At 48.2% G+C, this 20,833-nt stretch overlaps 1 protein-coding gene and 1 pseudogene across 1 annotated transcript in view; one reads left to right on the top strand and one right to left on the bottom strand.

The window, feature by feature from the left end:
* Window positions 1-19,773, bottom strand: part of CAMK1G (calcium/calmodulin dependent protein kinase IG) — a 28,423-nt gene extending 8,650 nt beyond the window's left edge. Inside the window, exons 1-4 of the mRNA XM_004321442.4 lie at window positions 19,700-19,773; window positions 10,662-10,782; window positions 4,717-4,845; window positions 1,005-1,079 (exon numbers count right to left, since the gene is read on the bottom strand). Of these exons, the coding sequence (XP_004321490.2) occupies window positions 1,005-1,079; window positions 4,717-4,845; window positions 10,662-10,753 (296 nt within the window). The 5' untranslated portion in view covers window positions 10,754-10,782; window positions 19,700-19,773. The remainder of the gene's footprint in view (window positions 1-1,004; window positions 1,080-4,716; window positions 4,846-10,661; window positions 10,783-19,699) is intronic.
* Window positions 4,867-5,576, top strand: LOC117311582 (small ribosomal subunit protein eS25 pseudogene; annotated as a pseudogene).
* Window positions 19,774-20,833: the final 1,060 nt, after the last annotated feature.

The raw sequence follows: 20,833 nt of genomic DNA, 5'->3' as shown, positions 1-20,833 counted from the left end.
CCTGGATGACTGTGTGCTAATTCTGTTGACTTGGCCTCATGAAGGTGCCACATGGTCCCTGCTTACTTGTGAGTGCTGCTCTGGGGCCCTCCAAGCTCACTCCCTTGACTGCTTGCTACCACCATTCACTGGGCCTCAGGTGACCCCAGGAGTGAACAGCCTGAGTCAGCTCATTAAAATTTCTGAGGAATTAACCTACCAGTCAAAAACATTGCATCCAGCTGTGCTGAGATTGTCGGGTGATGTGTGTGTGAGTGTGAGTGTGTACTTTATACACAGAAGCATCTCTGAGCCTAAGGCTGAGCCTTCAGGAGCACTGACCCACCCTATAGCAGTCACTCTCAGGCATAGCTCTTATTTGGATATGACAGTGACATGGACACCTTTCTGATGAGGTACCATTTCTGTCCTACCCATGGCCACACGCACAATACCAGCTTATTGTTAACACTGGGTGCCTCTCTTTTGAGAAAGTCATTCTTTCTATTGAATTGATATCTCTCTACCTGTGGCTTCTACTCTCACAGTAATTTCACCCTGGAGGATGTTAAAATATTTAATGCCCGGTTAAGAGGACATGGACTGACTGGTCAAAATGGACTCAAGCTATGGTGCCAGAGAAGGGTTCTGGAGGCCTCCTGCTATGCCAGGCATTACCCCTTCAATTGTAGGGTTGTGGGGAGGTCCAGAAAGTTGGGGGTATAAGGAAGCAGGGAAGGATGGACAGGTTAGGGCCACAGCTATTTGCTGACCGGTAGGAAATATTTTAACAAGTGGTAAGGTTACACTGGTACATACCAACTCAGTCATCAGCCCTAGTTTTACCCCTCTGTCCACTCAGGACAAATCCATGACCAGAAGGAACTCTTGGCATTTCAGGGTCTCTTGCACTAATTCTTGATTTGTCTTTTAATCACCATCTTTCCCTCATCACTGACCAACCTCTTCTAGTCCTCTAAGGCCCCGCAAGACATGTGTGGAGAAGCAGGTCACCTTCTACTTACAGCTGCATGACCAGGTAGTAGTGAGTGGTGCTCTCATAGATGTCCTCCAAGGTCACGATGTTTTCATGCTTGATCCTGAGGAAGAGTAAGGGTAATGGAGAAAGACATATGGTTCAGGTTGTCCAGACAAAGAACGCAGATCTAGCCCAGCTGGACTTTTATTTCTTTCAGAGACTATTGTTGACAATGTTTAGGAAGATAGGGTCCTTGTGAAGCCTTCCTAATAAGTAGGCAGTCACAAAGAAATTTCAGAGAAAAGATTCCCAGAATGGTGTTCAGTTCATATTTTTGAATGGGTAATTGATCCTCGTGCCTTCAGGGAACAAATACTTCATTGTTACTCCAGGAATCTCTTTAAACTTTACCAAAAGAGAAAGTTAAAAGAACTGAGGGAGGCTAGGGGAATCGATCACTAGGTTATTCTACAAAATGGGTATCCAGGTCTCCTTCAGAAACATCGCATGAAGTGTGATCCCTCAACAGGTGGGATTTTGGTTAGCTAAGCCTCCTCATGGGTAACCACGGAGGACGTGCTGCAAAATTATTGTTCCAGGATATTGTGAGAAGTAAGACAGATGCTCATTTTGAGGGTCAGTTCGGTGGGATGCCTTAGATCAGTGATTCTTAAGCAGGGGCTCTTTTGTCCCTGAGGGGATCTTTGACAATATCTAGTGACATTTTTGACTGTCACGACTGGGGAGGGGGGAAGTGCTCCTGGCATTTAGTGGGTAGAGACAGGAATGTTGCTAAACATCCTACAATGCTCAGGAGAGCCCTCAACACAACAAAGAATTAGCTGGTTTAACATGTCAAGAGCAAAGTAAGAGAGTAGAACTGACATATATACACTACCGAATGTAAAATAGATAGCTAGTGGAAAGGAGCCGCATAGCACAGGGAGATCAGCTCGGTGCTTTGTGACCACCTAGAGGGGTGGGATAGGGAGGGTGGGAGGGAGACACAAGAGGGAGGAGATATGGGGATACATGTATACATATAGCTAATTCACTTTGTTGTACAGAGGAAACTAACCAACATTGAAAAACAGTTATACCCCAATAAAGATATTAAAAAAAAATAAAATGTCAATAGCACTGAGGTCAAGAAACCTTGCCCTAGATTACCTTTGTCTGGGATTACTCAGAGGCTGAGGCAAGCAGAATTATCATATTAGCTGCGGGGCTGGTTTCTAGGCAGCATCTCTGTGCATGCCCATCCAGGAGGAAAGTCTCTAAGAAGTTTTACTCAAGGCTGTGCAGCACAAGGGTTAACTTAGACTCGGAGTCAGCTGGACCTGAGTTCAGGTCTGACTCAGGCACTTACTAGCTGGGTAACCTTGGCTGGTTTACTCAGATCTTCTAAGCCTCACTTTCCTTGTCTGTAAAGTACATCTTTCCCATAGAATTATATCAGGATGAAAAGAGATAAGACGTGTAATATGCTTAGTACAGTGCCTGGGGAAATAGAAAACACATAATCAATAGTAGCTAGCATCTTTAAGATATTAAAAAAAAAATACAGACCCCATGCAGTGGCTACATGATGGATTCAACTACATTTATAATCTGACGATGCTAACAGTAATTTATCGATGATTCACTCACTGAACAAATATTTATTGAGCACCTGTGCCGTTAGGGACTGGTGATACAATGCAATGATAAGAAAGACCACCTTAGTCCTTGCTCTCAACGAGTTTACAGTCTCTACCCTAATCTCCCTGAAGCCCAGACTTACATCTCTAACATCCTACCAGACACCTACCTCTATGTAGAGATAGGTGGATATTTATTTATATTCAATATATTGCAACCAATTTCTATTTCCTCTCAGCCTACACATCCTTTTCATTTGCTATCCCAAGTAATGATATGACTGTCCACATAACAGCTCAATCCCAGGGTCTTTTCTTTTCTTAAATTATACATATATATTTTATTTACACTTTAATATGTTTCATGATAAACAATTTTTTTCCGTCTTAACCATTTTTTAAGTGTACAGTTCAGCGGTATCAAATACGTTCACATCGTTGTGCAAAAATTACCTCTGTCCATCCCCATAATTGTTATCGTCTTGTGAAACTGAAGCTCTATGCCCATTAAACAATAACTCCCTGTTATTCCTTGCCCCCAGCCCCTGGTAACCACCTGTCTACTTTCTGTCTTTATGATTTTGATTATTCTAAGTACCTCATATAAGTGGGATCATACAGTATGTATCTTTTTCTGACTGGCTAATTTCATTTAACATAATGTCCCCAAAGTTCATCCATGTTGCAAACAAACTGCAGAATCTCCTTCCTTTTTAAGACTGAACAATATTCCATTGCATGTATATCCACATTTTGCTTATCCGTCCATCCACTGATGGACACTTGAGTTGCTTCCATGGTTTAGTTATTAAGAATAATGCTGCTATGAACGTGGGTGTACAAATATCTCTTTGAGATCCTACTTTCTCAGGGCCTTTTTAATGCTTTTCTTTTTTACACTCCTACCAGCCAACCCCTAAACCTAATCACCTCTCTCTCTGAAAAATTTCTTGAACCCAGTCTTCTTGCCACCACGTGATCTTGCCACTACCTTTGCTTGCGTCCTCATCCCTTGCCTTGATTATTGAGAAAGTCTGGCAATTGGTCTCCTGTCCTCTAGACTGGCATCCTCCAATCCATCCTCCACCACCATGCTTAAGAGGGATGGCTCTAAAATATAAATCCGATCATGGGACTTTTGACTTAAAATCCTTTGATGACTTTTCTTTGCCCACAGAATAAAGTCAACATTCTTTATCACGGCATCTAAGACCCTTTATTATCAGATTCCACTTGACCATTTTAGTTTCATCTCCTGTCCCTTGACGGTACTCACTCTCAGTACAGGGGCTTCCAGTTCTAACTCTCCCCTAACATCCCTTGCCCGTCCATGATTCTGTGTTAAAGTTGACACTGCTCTTGGCCAGACTTCCCTTTCTGTACTGCCCCTCCTGCCTCCACAAAATTCTACTCATCCATCAAGGTCTGTCTTCTTTGAAAATGTACCTGAAACACATACTCGTGAAAACACACATATAGGCAACCTGCATCTCTGTCTCCTCTGAACTATGCCTTTTGCTGTGTGGCTCACATCCAACGGGACTGGTGCTACTCATGGGCACCTTTGACTCTGTTCACAAAATGCGAGCTCCTGAGGGTAAGGAATGTTGTTGGTTTCATCCTTGTGGTCTTGATGCCGAGTAAACTTTTGGTTCACCATAGGGGTTCCACAAGGGCTTATTTCATGAGTCCCACTCTAAACAGTTGACGATATGTTAGTGTCAGCTCCCTCATGATAGTCGGGGTGCTGAACCTGCATTTGCTTTGGAAGAAACTGAGGCTCATTTCCAAATCTTGTGCTGCTTCCTTAATTATTGATTCTTCCTGGTGTTGGCCTTCAACTGATTTTTGGTCATTTGAGCTAACTACCCTGGGGTTTATGTACACAAACCAACTCTGCTATCAGTTGATCACTAGTTAATTTGCTGAAAAAAAAAAAAAAAAGAAAATCAGCTGTCTGGCTAATATAGCTGATGGATCAAACTGACCCATTAGCTCAATCGAAGGGAGTAATACCTTTGGGTGTGGAAATTCAGCCCCAGTCCTTCTCGAACGTAATTTGTGAAGGAAATGTTGTGATCCCACGGTTGCACTCGACCAACCCTAGGACCCACTCACTTTTTCAACACAGCGATCTCATTCTCCAGGCTGCTGTCCCGGAAGGCAGGCGACTTTTTGATGCACTTCAGGGCAAAGAGCTTCCCAGTTACCCTTTGCTTCACCAGGAAAACTTCTGAAAAAGCTCCTCTGAGTAGAAGACACCAAGAGATAAAAATTATTACTGGCCGGTAGAGAGCATTGCTGGAGGCAAAATGGGTAGATGAAAGAAGGTGGGACTGGTAAGTCATTTCATTGTCATCGTGGGCACCCCGAGGAGCCGTATCCATGGCAGACCCCATCTGACATGGCCTTGTGTTCTTTCTTTCACCTGTCACGTGGGAAAGAAAAGATTCTATTACAGACTCAGGGACTAGGCGGCTGCCCTTGCCTAGTTCCATAATTTGATAATGGTTCCCCTCCACTTGGCAAACCCATTAAAGAGAGGCCATTGCTGATCTTAGCGAGGCGGCAGTGATAGCTCTTGCTCTCCCGGCTTCACTATGCTGCCCAAGGACAGCAAGAAGAAGAAAGATGCTGGAAAGTCGGCCAAGAAAGACGGAGGCCCAGTGAACAAATCTGGGGGCAAGGCCAAAAAGAAGAAGTGGTCCAAAGGCAAAGTTCGGGACAAGCTCGATAACCTAGTCTTGTTTGACAAAGCGACATATGAGAAACTCCGTAAAGAAGTTCCCAACTGGAAGCTTATAAACTCCAGCTGCAGTCTCTGAGAGACTGAAGCTTCCTGGTTCCCTGGCCAGGGCAGCCCTTCAGGAGCTCCTTAGTAAAGGATTTTTAAGCTGCTTTCAAAGCATAGAGCTCAAGTAATTTACACCAGAAACACCAAGGGTTGAGATGCCCCAGCTGCTGGTGAAGATGCATGAACAGGTCCCACCAACTGTACACTTTGAAAAATAAAACTTTATTAAATCAAAAGAAAAGAGAGGCCACTGCAGAGTCAATTTACTTGGCTTCTCCCAATGTGGTGTGCTGTGTGGTCACTGTGTGGCAGTTGGAAGTAGCACTGGGAGACAGGGCTCTGACTGTGAGAGAAAAAAGACTCTTGTATCTGTTTTAGATACCGATGATTGCCCTGAACCAATGATTAGCGGCAAGGGAGGTGAGCATCCTCTCGCTCAGTAGGATCTGTGAGGACAAAATGGAACTCAGCAGCTCTGGGCAGGCTGTCTGAAGACAGAAATGATGGAACCCAATGGGAACACAGGGTAGGATTCCGAATTGCAGGCTTCTTGGTTCAAGGGGGTCCTCTGGAGACAAGGCCATAACAGCAGTTAGCAAATAGTGGATGCTGGAGCCTGATGGCCCACGTTAGAACCTCAGCTTTTTGGGTAACAAGTCACTTAACTTGCGTATGCACAGTTTCTTCATCTGAAAAGTGAGAATGTCAATAGTATCTGATTCATAAGGTTGTTTAGAAGAGTACCTGAGTTATAGACATAAGTGCATAAAAGCTTTCCTGAGATCTAGTAAACTACATGCGCTAGATACTATTATTCTTATTAGTACGATTATTATTTGAATACCAGTAGGGAGAACACCTGATTGTCACAAGAGGCGATAGAGTTTAGGTGAGGAAATAGCTGAGCCATCCTCTCCCCTGCCATCTGGGGATTCTAGCATGAAGCCCCGATAGCAATCAGGCTTGTGTAAGGACATTCACAATCTGCATTAGAAAATACTTGGTGTTTCCTGTTTCCCCCAGCTGCACTTGGAACTGAGTTAATTAGAGCCTTCAGAGCTTGCTCTATTCATTCATTCATTCATTCATTCACTCATCCCTCTAATCAAGATTTATTGAGCACCTACTGAATCTTAGACACTAGAGATAAAAAGGGAAGTGTTTCTGCTCTCAAGGAGCCTGTAAATTAGTGAAGAGCACAGACAAATGAGCAATTAACATTCACTTTGAAAAATGTTATTAGGCATTACATGAATACTTGTTGAGCTGACAGAACCTCTCCGTGTTAGGCACTGGGATTCGTATTGGTCTAGCTTAGAATCTAGGGTGAGAGACACAGATCAGCGGGAAGTATTATGGACCACAGAAAATGCACACTTAAGACAGGGCCTCTGCTATGGTTGGGCGGTTACACACTGTACAATTCCAGCAGATGCCATCACCTTGGAGCCACTGTACCTTTTCATACTATAATTAGAAGAACATTTTCGCTCTGGACAGCAAGCTAGAGAAAAGGGCGTTTTTCCCTAATGTGTCCAAACTGACCACTTGGGATGGCGGAGAAACACATCATTTGTGGCCCTCTGACTTAAGAACACACTGAGCTCAGTTTTAAGGGATCAGTGAGAGTTAGCCTAGGGAAAAAACAAGTTGGAAGTGATGTTTCAGGTGGGGGTGGGGAAGAAGCATGAGAAAAAGCCTAGAGGTGCAAAACAGCAGGGAGAGGCAGGGCTGCCTCGGGTAATCCAGCCTCTTTTGCTAGAGTGTGAGGCAGGGAATGAGGGGAGACAAATGTGGATAGGCACCTGGTCCTGTGCCTGGCAGCATATGGAAGATAGTCAGTGTTTGTGTGATGGATGGATGGATAGATGGGTAGATGGGTGGATGGGTGGATGGATGGGTAGGAAGTTTGGACTGGGATTATCTGTGTGTTCTACTCATCTTGAGACCCCACTTTCCTTATTGTAAAAGGAGAGTTGAACCACATGGCCTTAAAGATTCCTTCCACCTGTGATGTTCTTGGGTCCACCTTCAGATTTCTCCCCTTTCACCTGTATCTTTAGAACCACACATGGATGGTCCCCTGATTTCAAAGCTGATACCCACTCTGGGTCCACTTGTAAAATGAGATCAAACCTTCCTGGGGGATCCGGCAGTTTGTGGTATCTCCTAGGGTTGTGCAATGTTGTGGTAATTACTGCTCTTTGGGCTCAGGCAGCCTTGCATTGTGCAAGGCGGGAGGTGTGTGCGGGGGTGGGAGGTGTGGTGTGTGTGCATGTGTGTGTGTGTGGCAGGGGCAGGGGAGAGGGATTAGAAGACTTAATTGTGCCATTTGTCAGACTGGGGAGCAGAGAGCTAGTTTTGAGTGGCCAAGGTTGCTTGGGTCAGAAGGCGAGATGGGCAGAGGCTTCAGAGCCAGGAGCAAACGCTTGCCGCAATAGATCTTGATTTGCGTTTCCTGCTCTGAATAGCTCTCTGCTCTTGCTGGGAGCCTGGGTGATGGAGAGGAAGGGAGGAACCAAGAAGAAAAATCTCTTCCTTGGCAGTGAAATGAGGAGGCCTGGGACTTGGGTGATGTACCTTCTGTAATGGACAAGTTTTGCCCAGTGTCCCTACAGCTACCCAGGGCCCCGGAATTGTGGGTGGCATCTGGGCAAATTTCACAAAAGCCTGTTTTCCCTGGTAGGTTGTTCCAGAGGAGCTGAGGACTAGAGGAAAGGGGCCTTTTTCATGGGATTCTGGTGCTTCCTGAACAGGGGAATCAGCTCTGTCTAGCTGCCCCCTCTGTGGAGAGCACCTCACCTGGGTAACTTTGTGGGGTCTGCAGCCTGGGGCTGCCTGTCCCCATCCTGAGCACCACAGAGGTGACTTCTTCTTAGCTTTTGTTCAGCCTTAGCTGCTGCAACAGCTGTGACTTGCCCTGTCTTGTCCACCTGCTTCCCTCAAATTAGTGCTGGGCTGGGTACATTAGAGCCACCAGCAACATTTAAAATACAGATGCCTGGGACTTCCCTGGTGGCGCAGTGGTTAAGAATCCGCCTGCCAATGCAGGGGATACAGATTCGATCCCTGGTCCAGGAAGATCCCACATGCTGCGGAGCAACTAAACCCGTGCGCCACAACTACTGAGCCTGTGCTCTAGAGCCCGCAAGCCACAACTACTGAACCCACGTGCCACAACTACTGAAGCCCACACGCCTAGAGCCCGTGCTCTGCAATAAGAGAAGCCACTGTAATAAGAAGCATAAACACTGCAACGAAGAGTAGCCCCTGCTCACCGCAACTAGAGAAAGCCTGCATGCAGTAATGAAGATGCAACACAGCCATAAATAAATAAATAAATATATATATATATTTATAGATGCCTGGCCACTGGGTCCTAGCCCCTTAAATTTCAGCTTAGTAGTCTGGGACCAGGAACTTGTATTTTTCAAAAAATTCCCTAGACTAAAATGATTTTAGGGAATTATTCATTTTCTTGAGTGTGACAATGATATTTGTGAACATAGAAGAAAATGCCCTCATTCTTAGGCAGGGCCGACAGAGGACTCAGGTGATGTGTCATGATGTTTCAAGTTGTTTACAAATAGTTCAATGCAGTGTGTGTGAGTGTGTGTTTGTGTGTATGTAAAACAATTAGTAAAATGTTAACCACTATTGAATTTAGGTGGTGGGTATATCGGAGTTCACTGTACTATTATTTCACCTTTTCTTTTTTTTTTTTTTTGCGGTACGTGGGCCTCTCACTGTTGTGGCCTCTCCCATTGTGGAGTACAGGCTCCAGACGCGCAGGCTCAGCGGCCATGGCTCACGGGCCCAGCCGCTCCACGGCATGTGGGATCTTCCCGGACCGGGGCACGAACCCATGTCTCCTGCATTGGCAGGCGGACTCTCAACCACTGCGCCCCCAGGGAAGCCCTCACCTTTTCTTTACTTAAACATTTTCACAGTTAAAAGTTAGAGGCATAAGCTCCCCAGGGGGCTCCAATGTCCTCCTGGGTTTAGAAGCTGCTTGGCAGCCCTCACTGAACTCTGTAAGGGTGGCATGTGCTGCCTCTCAGAATCCTATAGCACAAATCTGAGCACTTGGTGAGTACGCTCTTGTCAACCTGGGCTTATTTCTCTCTCCGTCTCTGGATTTTTGGGCTGCTTAGCAAATCATTTCAGATTCACTCATGGGCGTTGTCTCTCTCTCCTGCCCCAAATCCCCTCTCTAGCCACCCGCAACTTTACAATGGCCCTCCATGGAGGGTGGAGGCTCTGATGACCATGGCGGCCGCTGAGATCCCCCTGTGTGCGGAGTGTCACCCTTGCCTGGGATGGGAGGGCTCAGAGGCCTCCTCTCAGGGCCGAGCTGACTCCTTTACGGCTGCAGAGAGAGTGTAGGCAGCTGTCGCTGCCTGAGGTCACTGCCTCCTAGCCAGGCGGAGGGAGCTAAACTTAGCCAATTTGGCTAAAGGGAAAGCTGGCTTGAGTGGACAGCCCACTAAGGGCCCCTCATGTCCCCAGCCCAATTAGCCCAGACTAATTGGCTGACCAGCTTGGGTTCTGAGGCCTTGGGAGCCGGTGGCCTGGAGTGGGTGCCAGCCTGTGTCAGAGGCTGTGACCTCTCGGAGGAGGGGTGGGACTAAGTGGAGAGTCAATTCCAGACAGGCTGTCTCTGCTCCACCAGCCATGTAATCATTGTCAAGGGGGAAGGAACAGACACCCCAGAGGCTGGTAGGAGTTTGGCTACAGTGTGACTTTATTTTTCCAACATGGTACTTAAATATGGAGCAGAAAGGATGGTGGTGGTGGGAGCCGATTCAGGTGTGTGTAACCCATCCACTCTCCAAGCCTCAGAAGCTCCTTTTTCTGTCTATAGCAGACAGTGGGTTTGACCTGTTCACTGCAGGGGGGAAATGAGAAAGCTGGGTGAGGAGGCCCAGGAAGGTTCTAGAGTCACTGAGTCTCCAGAGATGCTCCAGAACTCCTCTTTCCTGCAACCAGGGCAGGACTCACAAGTTGTCACAGATCCGGAAGCAGGGCAGGGGCCTCTGGGATGAAGGAGGCAGAACCCTGGGGAAAGGCTGGATTGTCCTCCGTATTACCCCAAGGTGCCTTTCCCTCATCTACCCCCTGAAGCCCCTACTCTATTCCCTGAGAGCTATTGAGATAGTGTTACAGCAGCCTCAGCCCAGTTTATCATTCTCTGCTGGCCCAGGATGACTCTTTTCCGACTCCCCACAGCAGGCAGCCCGGCCACCCTATCCTCAGCCCCAGGACTCACGATCCCAGCACTTCCATGAAGATGAACGTTTTCCGGATGTTGGTGGTCTGTTTCTTCCAGGAACTGCAGTCATCTTCTTCCTTCCGACCCATTGCCTCCAGAGTTGAAGCTTCTGCGGATGCTTGGTTTGAGGAAGGGAAGAAAGGGTCTGATCAGATAATTCCTCCAATCGGATGAGAACAAGTTGTAAAAAGAATCTAAAATACATCCTGCATGTAACAACTGGAAGGAAGGACTGGAAGCAAAACCTGGGTAATTGGCAAAAATAAGACTTATTCTCTCCACTTGCTTTTTTTTTTAATTTTTTTTTTTTTTGCGGTACGCGGGCCTCTCACTGTTGTGGCCTCTCCCGTTGCGGAGCACAGGCTCCGGACGCGCAGGCTCAGCGTCCATGGCTCACGGGCCCAGCCGCTCCTGTGGCATGTGGGATCTTCCCGGACCGGGGCACGAACCCGTGTCCCCTGCATCGGCAGGCGGACTCTCAACCACTGCGCTACCAGGGAAGCCCTCCATTTGCTTTTTAAACTACCAAGACAAATTTTATTGACCGTCTACTGCATGCCCATTGTGCTTGCCCCATGCTCATGGAGTTTAGAGTCTAGTAGTGGAAAATCCACTTGGTACAAACATACGTAAGCGCGATAAGACATACACGAATGATTAACATGGGACTATCCACCTTGAAGGCATCTGGGCTGTTTCTTAAGATACCAAGTAATCGCCCAAGTATTTATTCAGACTACCGGGTCAGCCGCCCTTCTTTCTATTATCACAGCTCTGATGCCACCTCCAGTCATTACTGTTCTTAACTTATGGGTTAAATGAATGAATATTAGATGAATGAGCATGGTGTTTCCTCTGCAATTCCCACCACATTTAGCACAGTGCTGGAAAAACAGTTATTCATTAAAATCTGAGTTGAATTGTGTCCTGATCGTACATGAGTTCTCTCAATACCATATTTATTCAACAGTCAACACCTACGATGTGCCAGGGGCTGTACATATATGTACCCTGACTGTACCCCTCTAAATAATACCTTCGGTAAACTCTCCCTGTCGATCAATATACGTCATCTGTTTCCTGTTGGGACCCTGACTGATGTAATGAGAAATGGAGAACCAGAGAAGTGGTCTTAGCTTCTCGTGAGGTAGATAGAGCAGATCTCAAATCTTTTATAAGGATGATTCAGAATGATTATCTGAAGATCAGATAATCTAGCCAAGGTTAGAGAGCTAATTGTTTACAGTCTAGATTTCTTAGGCAAGACTAGGAACAGAAGCTATGCATCCCTCACTGTATCACACTGCATTCTAGCCCCCTGACACCTAGCTCTAGTGTCTTAATTAATGTTTTTCAATACGTTTTTAGACAAATGAGTTCCTGTTACATTTCATTGCAAGGTAAAATTACTTATGGTACTTAGTGTATAACCCGGTGGTCAGGCGAAGAACACGGGTGAGGGCTCTGCCTTCCTAGGGCCGGGAGGCTGGAGGGGTCAGGAAGCGAACAAGTCAGCTAACATGTATACAGTGACAAAGTGTGGGTAGATCATAAAAGAACAAAACCCGAGCTTGTTAGAGGGATAATCAGGAAGGGTCTTATTTAGATGAAGGTCAGGGGAGGACTCACGTCATAAAATAGGTTCTGTGATACAGGGGGAAACCTTTTCTGCCTTTAAGTGACAACTGTGAGGCTTAAGACCCTGGAAATAAGAAGAATGTGACACAAGGATGGTCCTTGCTAGGAGGAAGAGGTGTGGAAAGACTGACGATTTTGGCCCAAGTGGATCCTGAGAAGGAGATGGGGAGACAGACCGTGTAGTTGTCAGAAACACACATCTTGTTTTCACCTTCTTGTAGTAAACATCCATCTAGGAATGGGGGAGATCGGTGACATGGATGGATGGGCTCCCCAGGACTCTCCTGTGGGAGACCCTAAGCCTTGGAGGAACTCTGACTTCAACACATTTAACAGTCATCACGGGACAGGACCAGATGGGGGAGGTGAGTGAGTCAGTGTCACATGACCTGCAGGGTCAGAAGTTCCTCAGGGCCTGTCAGGGCTGGACCCACGGCTGACCAAACTCCATGCTCAGTGGCCTCATGTTGTTAGCTTGGAATTGACCACAGTGGGAGTATTTACACCATGGGAACAGGCAAACGCTACCATCAGGGCTTCTCCTTCACTCCTCGCCCCATCCCCCAAGAACCAGACGTTAAACGTTTACTGGCTCACCTCTGCCCACGGCCCTGGTGAGGGGATATAGAGTTGCTAGGGCTCCTGTCAACCAGGGTCCAGAAGAAGAGACGGCTACAATCAGGGCTTCTCACGTGGAAGAAAATGTCTGGAATCAGGCCTTTAGTGGAGGATGTCGGCCTGATGCCCCAGGGGCCAGATGGGACCAGGCACACCTCAGAGGTGGCTAGTCAGCCTCTGTGAGTTCTCAGGGATCTGAGGTCCCTGATAAGTAGGGGGCCTTCTTCTCCCCTGCCACAAACAGGTCAAGTAAGTACCTTATAACACAAAAGGCTACCTTGAAAATAGAACAGGAGGAGAAAAGACCATCTCAAGGCTGTGTTTTCCTGAAAGATACTGGATCAACCAAATGAGACTCTTTATTAAACCTGAGATGCTATAATGGACAAGTTCAAATGTAAAGTTGCCCTTTGTACCATTTTTGCTGCCTGGTAGGGTGGGCATTCCTGGGGAAGATTTTATAGGAAATAAAGAAGCTACATCTCCTTTGTACATGTTAGTCTAGGGTGTAAATGTGCAACCTGGCTATATAATAATTGGTGGCTGTTATTATGAAAAGCACACGTGGGAAATGTTAAGCATTCTTTAGCATTCGATACAGCTCAACGTAGACCTGGTGTACCCTTGTATCTCCAGGCCCATTTGTTGATTTGTTCCTCTTGGCAGGATGACAGCCCACAGGGACCACAGCAGTTCAGGGCACAGGCAGGGGCCAGAGGAGGACTCGCCGGGCATACAATGGCGGGCTGATCTTAAACTTCAAGGGCACGGTCTACAGGGTGGAGACAAATGAACCCTGACTGGCAGAGATTGCTTTGGGGAAGATGAAATATTGGAACAGAGGGCTATCTTTAGCCAGATACTATTCTGCAGATTCTTAGCCCCAAATCTAGCAGCTTCCACTTATCAGAGCTGTGCTTGGACCAATTGCTTCTTACTGTATAGACACAGGGCAGCTGAGAAGCCTTGAAGGATGTAGGGGACGAGGGCCAGGGGCTGGGCCTTAAAAGGAGCCAATCAACAGGATTAGTTTGTGTGACTCCCTCTCTGTCTCTCTCCTCCACAGAACAACTGGGCTGTAGATGCCCCTTTTCCAGGGAAAGAGCCAATCAAGGGCCTTCTTTCCAGCACAGGCCCATCAGTGGGGCGTGCGTCACTCCCCCTTCTGAAGCCTCCGTGGATTGATGGGTCCACTTTCCAGGAAGCATCGCCACCACATTAGCAGATCTGTACTCACTGTTCCTTCTTTCCCATTGCTCTTAAATAGCTTAAAAACATAGTATTCTTAGCCTAAGCTTGGCTATAAGAAAACATCTTTCCCGCCCACCCCTCCTCCCATACACTCAGCTCTAACAATTTAGTTCCATCTTCAGAGACGCATGGAAAGCTCAGGGACCCTGATCTGAAACTCCACTTCATTCCCACCCCTCCTTGACCTTGGAGAAACCTCAGGGCCCCGGTGCCCTGTGTGCTGGGGGGTCTAACTGTGGGCTCTGAGATGGGGGGCAGGGGTGTTCTATTGCTGCATCCTGCTTCTTTCTCTGAAAATCCTCCATCTCCTCTCTCGACTTCTGTAATTGAGGCCCTTTCAGAGAAAAAGAAAAATTCCGAGAAGGTTGAAACTCCAATATTGCTCTCACTTGGTTCTAAAGTAACCCCCACAGGGCAACACCAGGCTCCTAGTTCCTGCTCTGTTGTATGGTCTTCCATATGACAGATGACCTTCCTGATCTCTTGGGAAAAAGTTCCATAGCTGGGGAGGAGACTACAGAGGGAAAAGTTATTCCTAAAGGGCACGCGGCACAGTCCTGAGGTGGACGCTACCCCTGAGTGTGGCGCTTTCTGAGCTTCTGGGAATAGGCGGGTGGCATCCAGCCTGCCTACTTATGAGTTGCTGCGGAGAGATGCTCAGGCTGTGAGCCCAGGAGGCAGGCACGCTTCACATGCTTCTTTCACGGAGCGTTGCTGTCCTTCTCTCCTTCCCAGGCTCCAGCTGGTCACAGGGGCAGCGACTAGCCCCAGGCAGAACCCGAAGGCACGTGACATTTATCTTCAGGGCCCTCCTCGTTGCCATCACCATATTACGTAGGTACCAAGTCATGTTATGACCCCACCCTGCCCAGGACCCTCTCTCTGGACACTCACTCCTGCCTGCCCTGGTCCACATGGCCTCTTTAGCCAAAGGTTACTATCTTGAGTCATAGCCACTTAAGACTCTGCTCTGAGGTGCTTTTAAAAAATTAATCAACAGGGCTAATGGCCTCAGAGTGTCACCCCACCTGATGAGACGTCCCAGAATCTCGGGGGCACCATGTTTGAATCCAGAGGCATTCAGTTCAGTCCGATCCAATGTATGTTTCCCAAACCCACAGTAGATTCCTAAGCTGGATACGAGTAAACTAGAGGAGATGGACACATGGAAGGGGAGAATCTTCGAGTAGCATCCCTGCAGCCTACAACTCCGGATAATGGCTCTCAACTCTGCCTATGGGAAGAGCCTTCTCCAGTGCTCTCACTTGAGGCTTCTGAGCAAGGAGGCATGAATGACTTGGAGGCATGGTGGGCAAGCCTCAGAGCCTTCCTGCGGGACCAGGTGTGGCTCCTTTACTGACCCCAGAGGAATTTGCCCACCCTAAGACCACTTCTGGGGTTCTCCATTCCTTGAGAGCATGACTCCGAAAGGACTGTGTGTCTTGGGAGGGAGGTTATCAGTTGTCTTATAAGCACATGAGAATGTGCTCCCTGTCTCCAGGTTGGGACACACAGAATCATGGCAATATATAAATTGTTTGGTTATAAAGGGGCCTGAAGACTAAAGCTGGGACATTCTCTTTCCTGGGTCTGGCCTGACACAGTTTCCTGGACTCTGGCCTATATTGGACTTCTCATCATCCTCTGGGTTGAGAGGCACCCTGGAAAGAGGTCAAATTCTGCCTCCAGTCTTGTCTCGGCACCAGGAAGTGTGTAGCCCCAGGCAGATCACTGTACATCTCTGGGCTTCCACCTTTCTCCTTAGTAAAAAGAGGAGAATGGACTAGATTAGGGTTCCTTGACATTTGTTTTTTAGAATATTAGTCCTAGGAGACTCTCTGTAAGCAAAGCAGATTTGCTAACTGCCCCTTCTTGGAGATTCATGTTCCGTGTTAGCTTATTAAAGGCTCTGGGGGCTGTTAAAGACACCTGCTTCATGCTCTTTAACCTAGAGTGTCCCTCAACTTTACTAGACTGTAACTGTAAATTCTTTCCTTTTGCAACACTTACTAGCATCCAGAGAATCTATGGTTGCTCAGAGCCTACTGGGGAAAGTGGGGACCGGGCCAGCTCTGATGTTCTGTGATTGTATAAATGAGCAATAGATGAAATTTCCAGCAGCCTGCTGTCATCACTCCCAGCCCTGCTCTCCTCCTGGTGCACAGGCACGTGGCTGGGTCTGTGTGTGCCATCAGAACCTACTTCCAATTCATAGGCTGCAGCTGAAGTGGCTGGTCAGCTTGCCAGAGCTCGGGCTCTGGACCTGAAAAGCTCCTGAAGACTTCTGGCTGGACAGACCCTCCCAGGAACACCGGCTCCATCTCCGGCCCTCCCCCTAGTCTGACATCTCCAAGGCCAACTGTGCATGCCAGTTTCTGTTCCCAAAATCACTGAGGAAGGTCATTTTTCAATTGCCTCCTGCAGTTTATTTCAGGCTCAAACCCACATTTAAGTTTAATCAAACCCTGCTGCAGTGACAAGCCAGAATTCTGTGCTGCTTTGTTTGGTGGCTGAGGGGTTGACACATAAGAGTCACTGGAGAGAGCTGGGTGTGTTACTTATTCTTAATGCGCTCATTTTCCTCATCTGCTGAATGGGACTAATGATCCCTGCTCTGTTTATTTCCCAGGATTCCTGGGGGCTTCCAGTGCATCAACAGGCATGAAAGCATTCTGTAACCTCTAAAGTGCTGTGCAGTGAGCCCACTTTATAGGCACGTGGATTAAACACTGAGCAGAGAGAGGGGAAACAAACAGTTTAAATAGGGGTGAGCACACAGCAGGAGACGTGAATCTGCTGTTTCCTCAGCTGGTCTCGGCTCCCACATGCCTCTCAAGTGTGACCCGCATCTCACTCTGATTCTAAAGTGTTTGAAGACGTATCATTTTTCATACATGTAGCCCTGAAATGCAAACCAACTACTTTATCAACCAAGAAGGCAGAGATCTGTTGGAGCACAGAGTTAACACTGCCTGGGTTGGGTTTCTCCATGGGCTGGTCTCCACTGGGGTACCTTTCTAAGCAGGGTTCGAGAGTCATAGGTGTAACTGTGTGTCTGCCACACGCTGCCTTTAAGACCCACTCGCACGCAAGAGGCTCACTGTACTGCGCCCCCTGGAAGGTGAGAGGAGAGACCTCCACCTGGGGAGACGGAACAGGAGGAAGGACGGGCTGAGCTCAGAATGGCTGTGGCAAGAGCCACAAGAAGCTCTGAGTTCCCAGCCTCCCCCTCCCCCTCCCCCGCTCCAGGACACGGGTGTGACGGTCATCCACAACCCGTGCAGCTCCCTGGCACCATCACCAGCTTGCTTTCCACGGGGGTAGCTGCTCACCCCCAGTCCCCTCGCCCTCGACCGTGGCCATGCACCAGCACTTGTAGGGCTGGCACGCAGCCCGCTTGGAGAGAGCTGCCCCCCCCACCCCCATTCATGCTGCAGCCCATTCACTCCGCTGCCTCTGGCAGGCTGCGGCTGGGCCCCGTCACTCAGGGATATCAGTTTAGTCCTGGCCGCGTGTACGTGCGTGACTGGGGCACAGGGGGTCAGGGAGGCGCTGGTCTCTCGGAAGGAGATTCTTTGTAGTCGCAGCCAGAATTGCAGAATGCTCCCAGGCCCTAAGGTATTCGCTGCCCCAGACTGATCACCTGGGTGATCCCCGTGCTGGGCGCTTTACCTGCCATTGTCTCATTTAATGTCTTTCAAGGTAGGTATCGGGTATCGTTAACCCCATTTTATAGTTGAGGTACTGATGGGTAGAAATATTAAGAAAAATGCCCCAAATCAAACAGATAGCAAGTGACAGAGCCGGGCATGAGCCCCAGTCCATCAGACCCCAAAAGCAGTCTCCCTGTCCCCCACCACGTAACCTGTCGCCTCTTTCCTGCGGGTGGTTGTTGGAATTTCACTTACCTCCGCCCTCATCCTTAGGATGCTCTCCTGTAATCCCACCAACCAACTGATTCCCCCTGGAACGCATGGCTGGCTCGGATGATCTGGGGAAGGTTGGATCCCGGGAACACTCAGATTTCTCAACACTGACTCTGGGGCTGGCCATCTGTCTCTTGCCTAAGTGGCTTCTGGCTCCAGCTCAAACCTTTTCTCACTCTAACCTTGAGCTTCTTTCCCAAAGTTTTGCCCTATCTTTCTGAAGAGTGCTCTTAATACACAGAAAAACACCCACACTCACACCTGCACCGTAGCTATCTGTAATATCACGGAAAGGTCACCGACTAGGTCAGAAGATCTGGGTTCAAATGCTATTGTCATCAAATGGATTTCACCAGTATCCAGCTTTGCCTTGTAGAGTCTCAGTGCAACCACTCTTTGCCCCACCAGCCCAATGGGCTTGTCTTAAAGATGATTAATTAAAAGCACATTACTCACTGTAGAGTGTGGTTCCCATATCAGGAATTACTAAGCACTTTGTATTATGGCCTATTGGGTCTTGTCTTTGGCCCTAGTTAAGCTTAAGTCAGTAGGACTGCCAGGGGCTGGGCTGTCTCCAGCCTCTGATCTGGGAAAGATCACCTCCCCACCCAAGATGGAACCTGCTTGACTCTCTTGACCCTTCTCAGAGATTTTCCTCCTCATCAACTGATCTGGCTCCAGAGCAAGCAGCTGGCCAGCCACGCACTGCTGCTAGAACAGCAGCGAGAGCCCCGGCAGCCGTCCCCGGGAGCCTCAGGGTTAATGTTTGTGCGTCAAAGTTACGTGGAAAGAAGGGGCCACAGTGCGGATGGGGGTGGTGGTGAGTCCAGACCTCCTTTTACCATTTTTACCTGAGAACTGAACTAGGGAAGTTTAAAGACAGAAGGGAGAGAGACTTGCCCCTGAGGAAGGTGACTGACAGCTGTGTCCCTGCTGAGTTCTGCATCCTAACGCAGCGGGGGACAGGAGCGGGCTCTGGGCCACAGACCCTGCCAGGAGGCACTGAGGCTGGTCTGCCTGCCTTGGGTCTGCAGAGCCACTGACTGCTTACAAACCTCCTTTTTGCCCACTGACTCTCCTAATCTTCACAACAACCTAGACAGGTGGGGAGAACCAAAACAGGGCATTGCCCCATTTGACAGATGGGGTCTGATAGGTTAAGAAATGAAGGCTGAGCAGGAGGGAGGGGTGCAAGGGCGCTGGAGGTCCTGACACCCTGCAGATGGACAGCCCCTCCCAGGAACAGAGCCCAGAGGGCTGTCCCTAAATGCAAGCAGGCATGGCAGGAGGGTCACATACAGATATTTTGCTCCCTTTTCTTTGCCCAGGAGTGCGAAAGGTTCCCACTCAAGCCAACCCTGAAGTGATGGCCAGATAATCTCCGCAGAGGTCCTACCCGGACACCCGTTCAGACTTATCTTCCAAGGCAGCTACAACTTCCCCTTGATACCTTGAGAGTCAGGCAAGACAGGAACTGGGGCTGAAATAAACACCCAAGTTGCTTGCAAGAGTGGCTCTTCAAACCCACTCTCTTGGTGCCACGAGCCTCCCGCTAAACAAAGAAACCTCCTCAAACCAAATAAAGAAGCAGGTTCATCTTACCCAGGGAATCCGAGAGAACGGTGCCCGTGGCCCTCCCACTCCAGCTCCTACAGGTCTGTGAGGATTAGCTTGCTCCAGCGCTTCAACAATAAACCGAATTAAAGGGGAGGAATGCAGGGGTTTTCTTTCCTAGGACTGTAACCAGGCAGCCTTAAAGGGGAGGAAAAGTAGCTAGGGCGGCTTGCATCTCTCCTTCCTTTCCTCTGCCTTTCCTTCCCTCTGAGCAGATCCACAAAAATCCTTTTGCAAGGGGGCCCTTTTATGCTGTGTGTGTGTGTGTGTGTGTGTGTGTGTGTGTGTGTGTGTGTGTGATTGTATTTGCATGGAAGTGTGTGATGGAGAGAGGGAAAACATAAAAGGCAAAAACAAAACATCAAATTGAAGGTTTCCATTGGCCTGAATGGGGTGATAATAGAAAATCAGAGACTGCCTGCCTCCGTTTCCCTCTTAACCACTCAGTTGCTGGTGTATGTTGTTTAAAATACCTTCCTGAGCAATAGGATATCTATACTGGCTGAAAGCAGAGACTACAGAACCCTCAGTGTCTTATAAAATGGGGGAAGCACTTGGATATCCCTCGGGGGGCCCAATGCTGCATGGTTTCACCCCTCTCACCTGTTTCTAGAAGCAAAGCATTCTGATCCCCAAATCTACCATCCTCTTCTCAGTTCTAACCCATTGGACCCCAGGAGACCATTCCCCTCCTTCTGGAAGCTCTTAGCTTTTAAATTGTGCCTTTCTATTTTTTTTTAAAAAAAATTATTTATTTATTTATTTTTGGCTGTGTTGGGTCTTCTTTTCTGTGCGAGGGCTTTCTCTAGCTGTGGCAAGCGGGGGCCACTCTTCATCGCGGTGCGCGGGCCTCTCACTGTTGTGGCCTCTCTTGTTGCGGAGCACAGGCTCTGGAAGCGCAGGCTCACTAGTTGTGGCTCACGGGCCTAGTTGCTCCGCGGCATGTGGGATCTTCCCAGACCAGGGCTCGAACCCATGTCGCCTGCATTGGCAGGCAGATTCTCAACAACTGCGCCACCAGGGAAGCCCCTGCCTTTCCATTTTTTATCGTTTGTGTTTTTTGAATAAACAACACATTCATGTGGGTCAGAAATCAGAACTCTATTGAAAGTCATACATAGA

This window comes from Tursiops truncatus, chromosome 1 (genome assembly GCF_011762595.2).
Source record: "Tursiops truncatus isolate mTurTru1 chromosome 1, mTurTru1.mat.Y, whole genome shotgun sequence".
Classification (NCBI taxonomy): domain Eukaryota; kingdom Metazoa; phylum Chordata; class Mammalia; order Artiodactyla; family Delphinidae; genus Tursiops; species Tursiops truncatus.
This window is presented reverse-complemented; position numbering and strand designations above follow the sequence as displayed.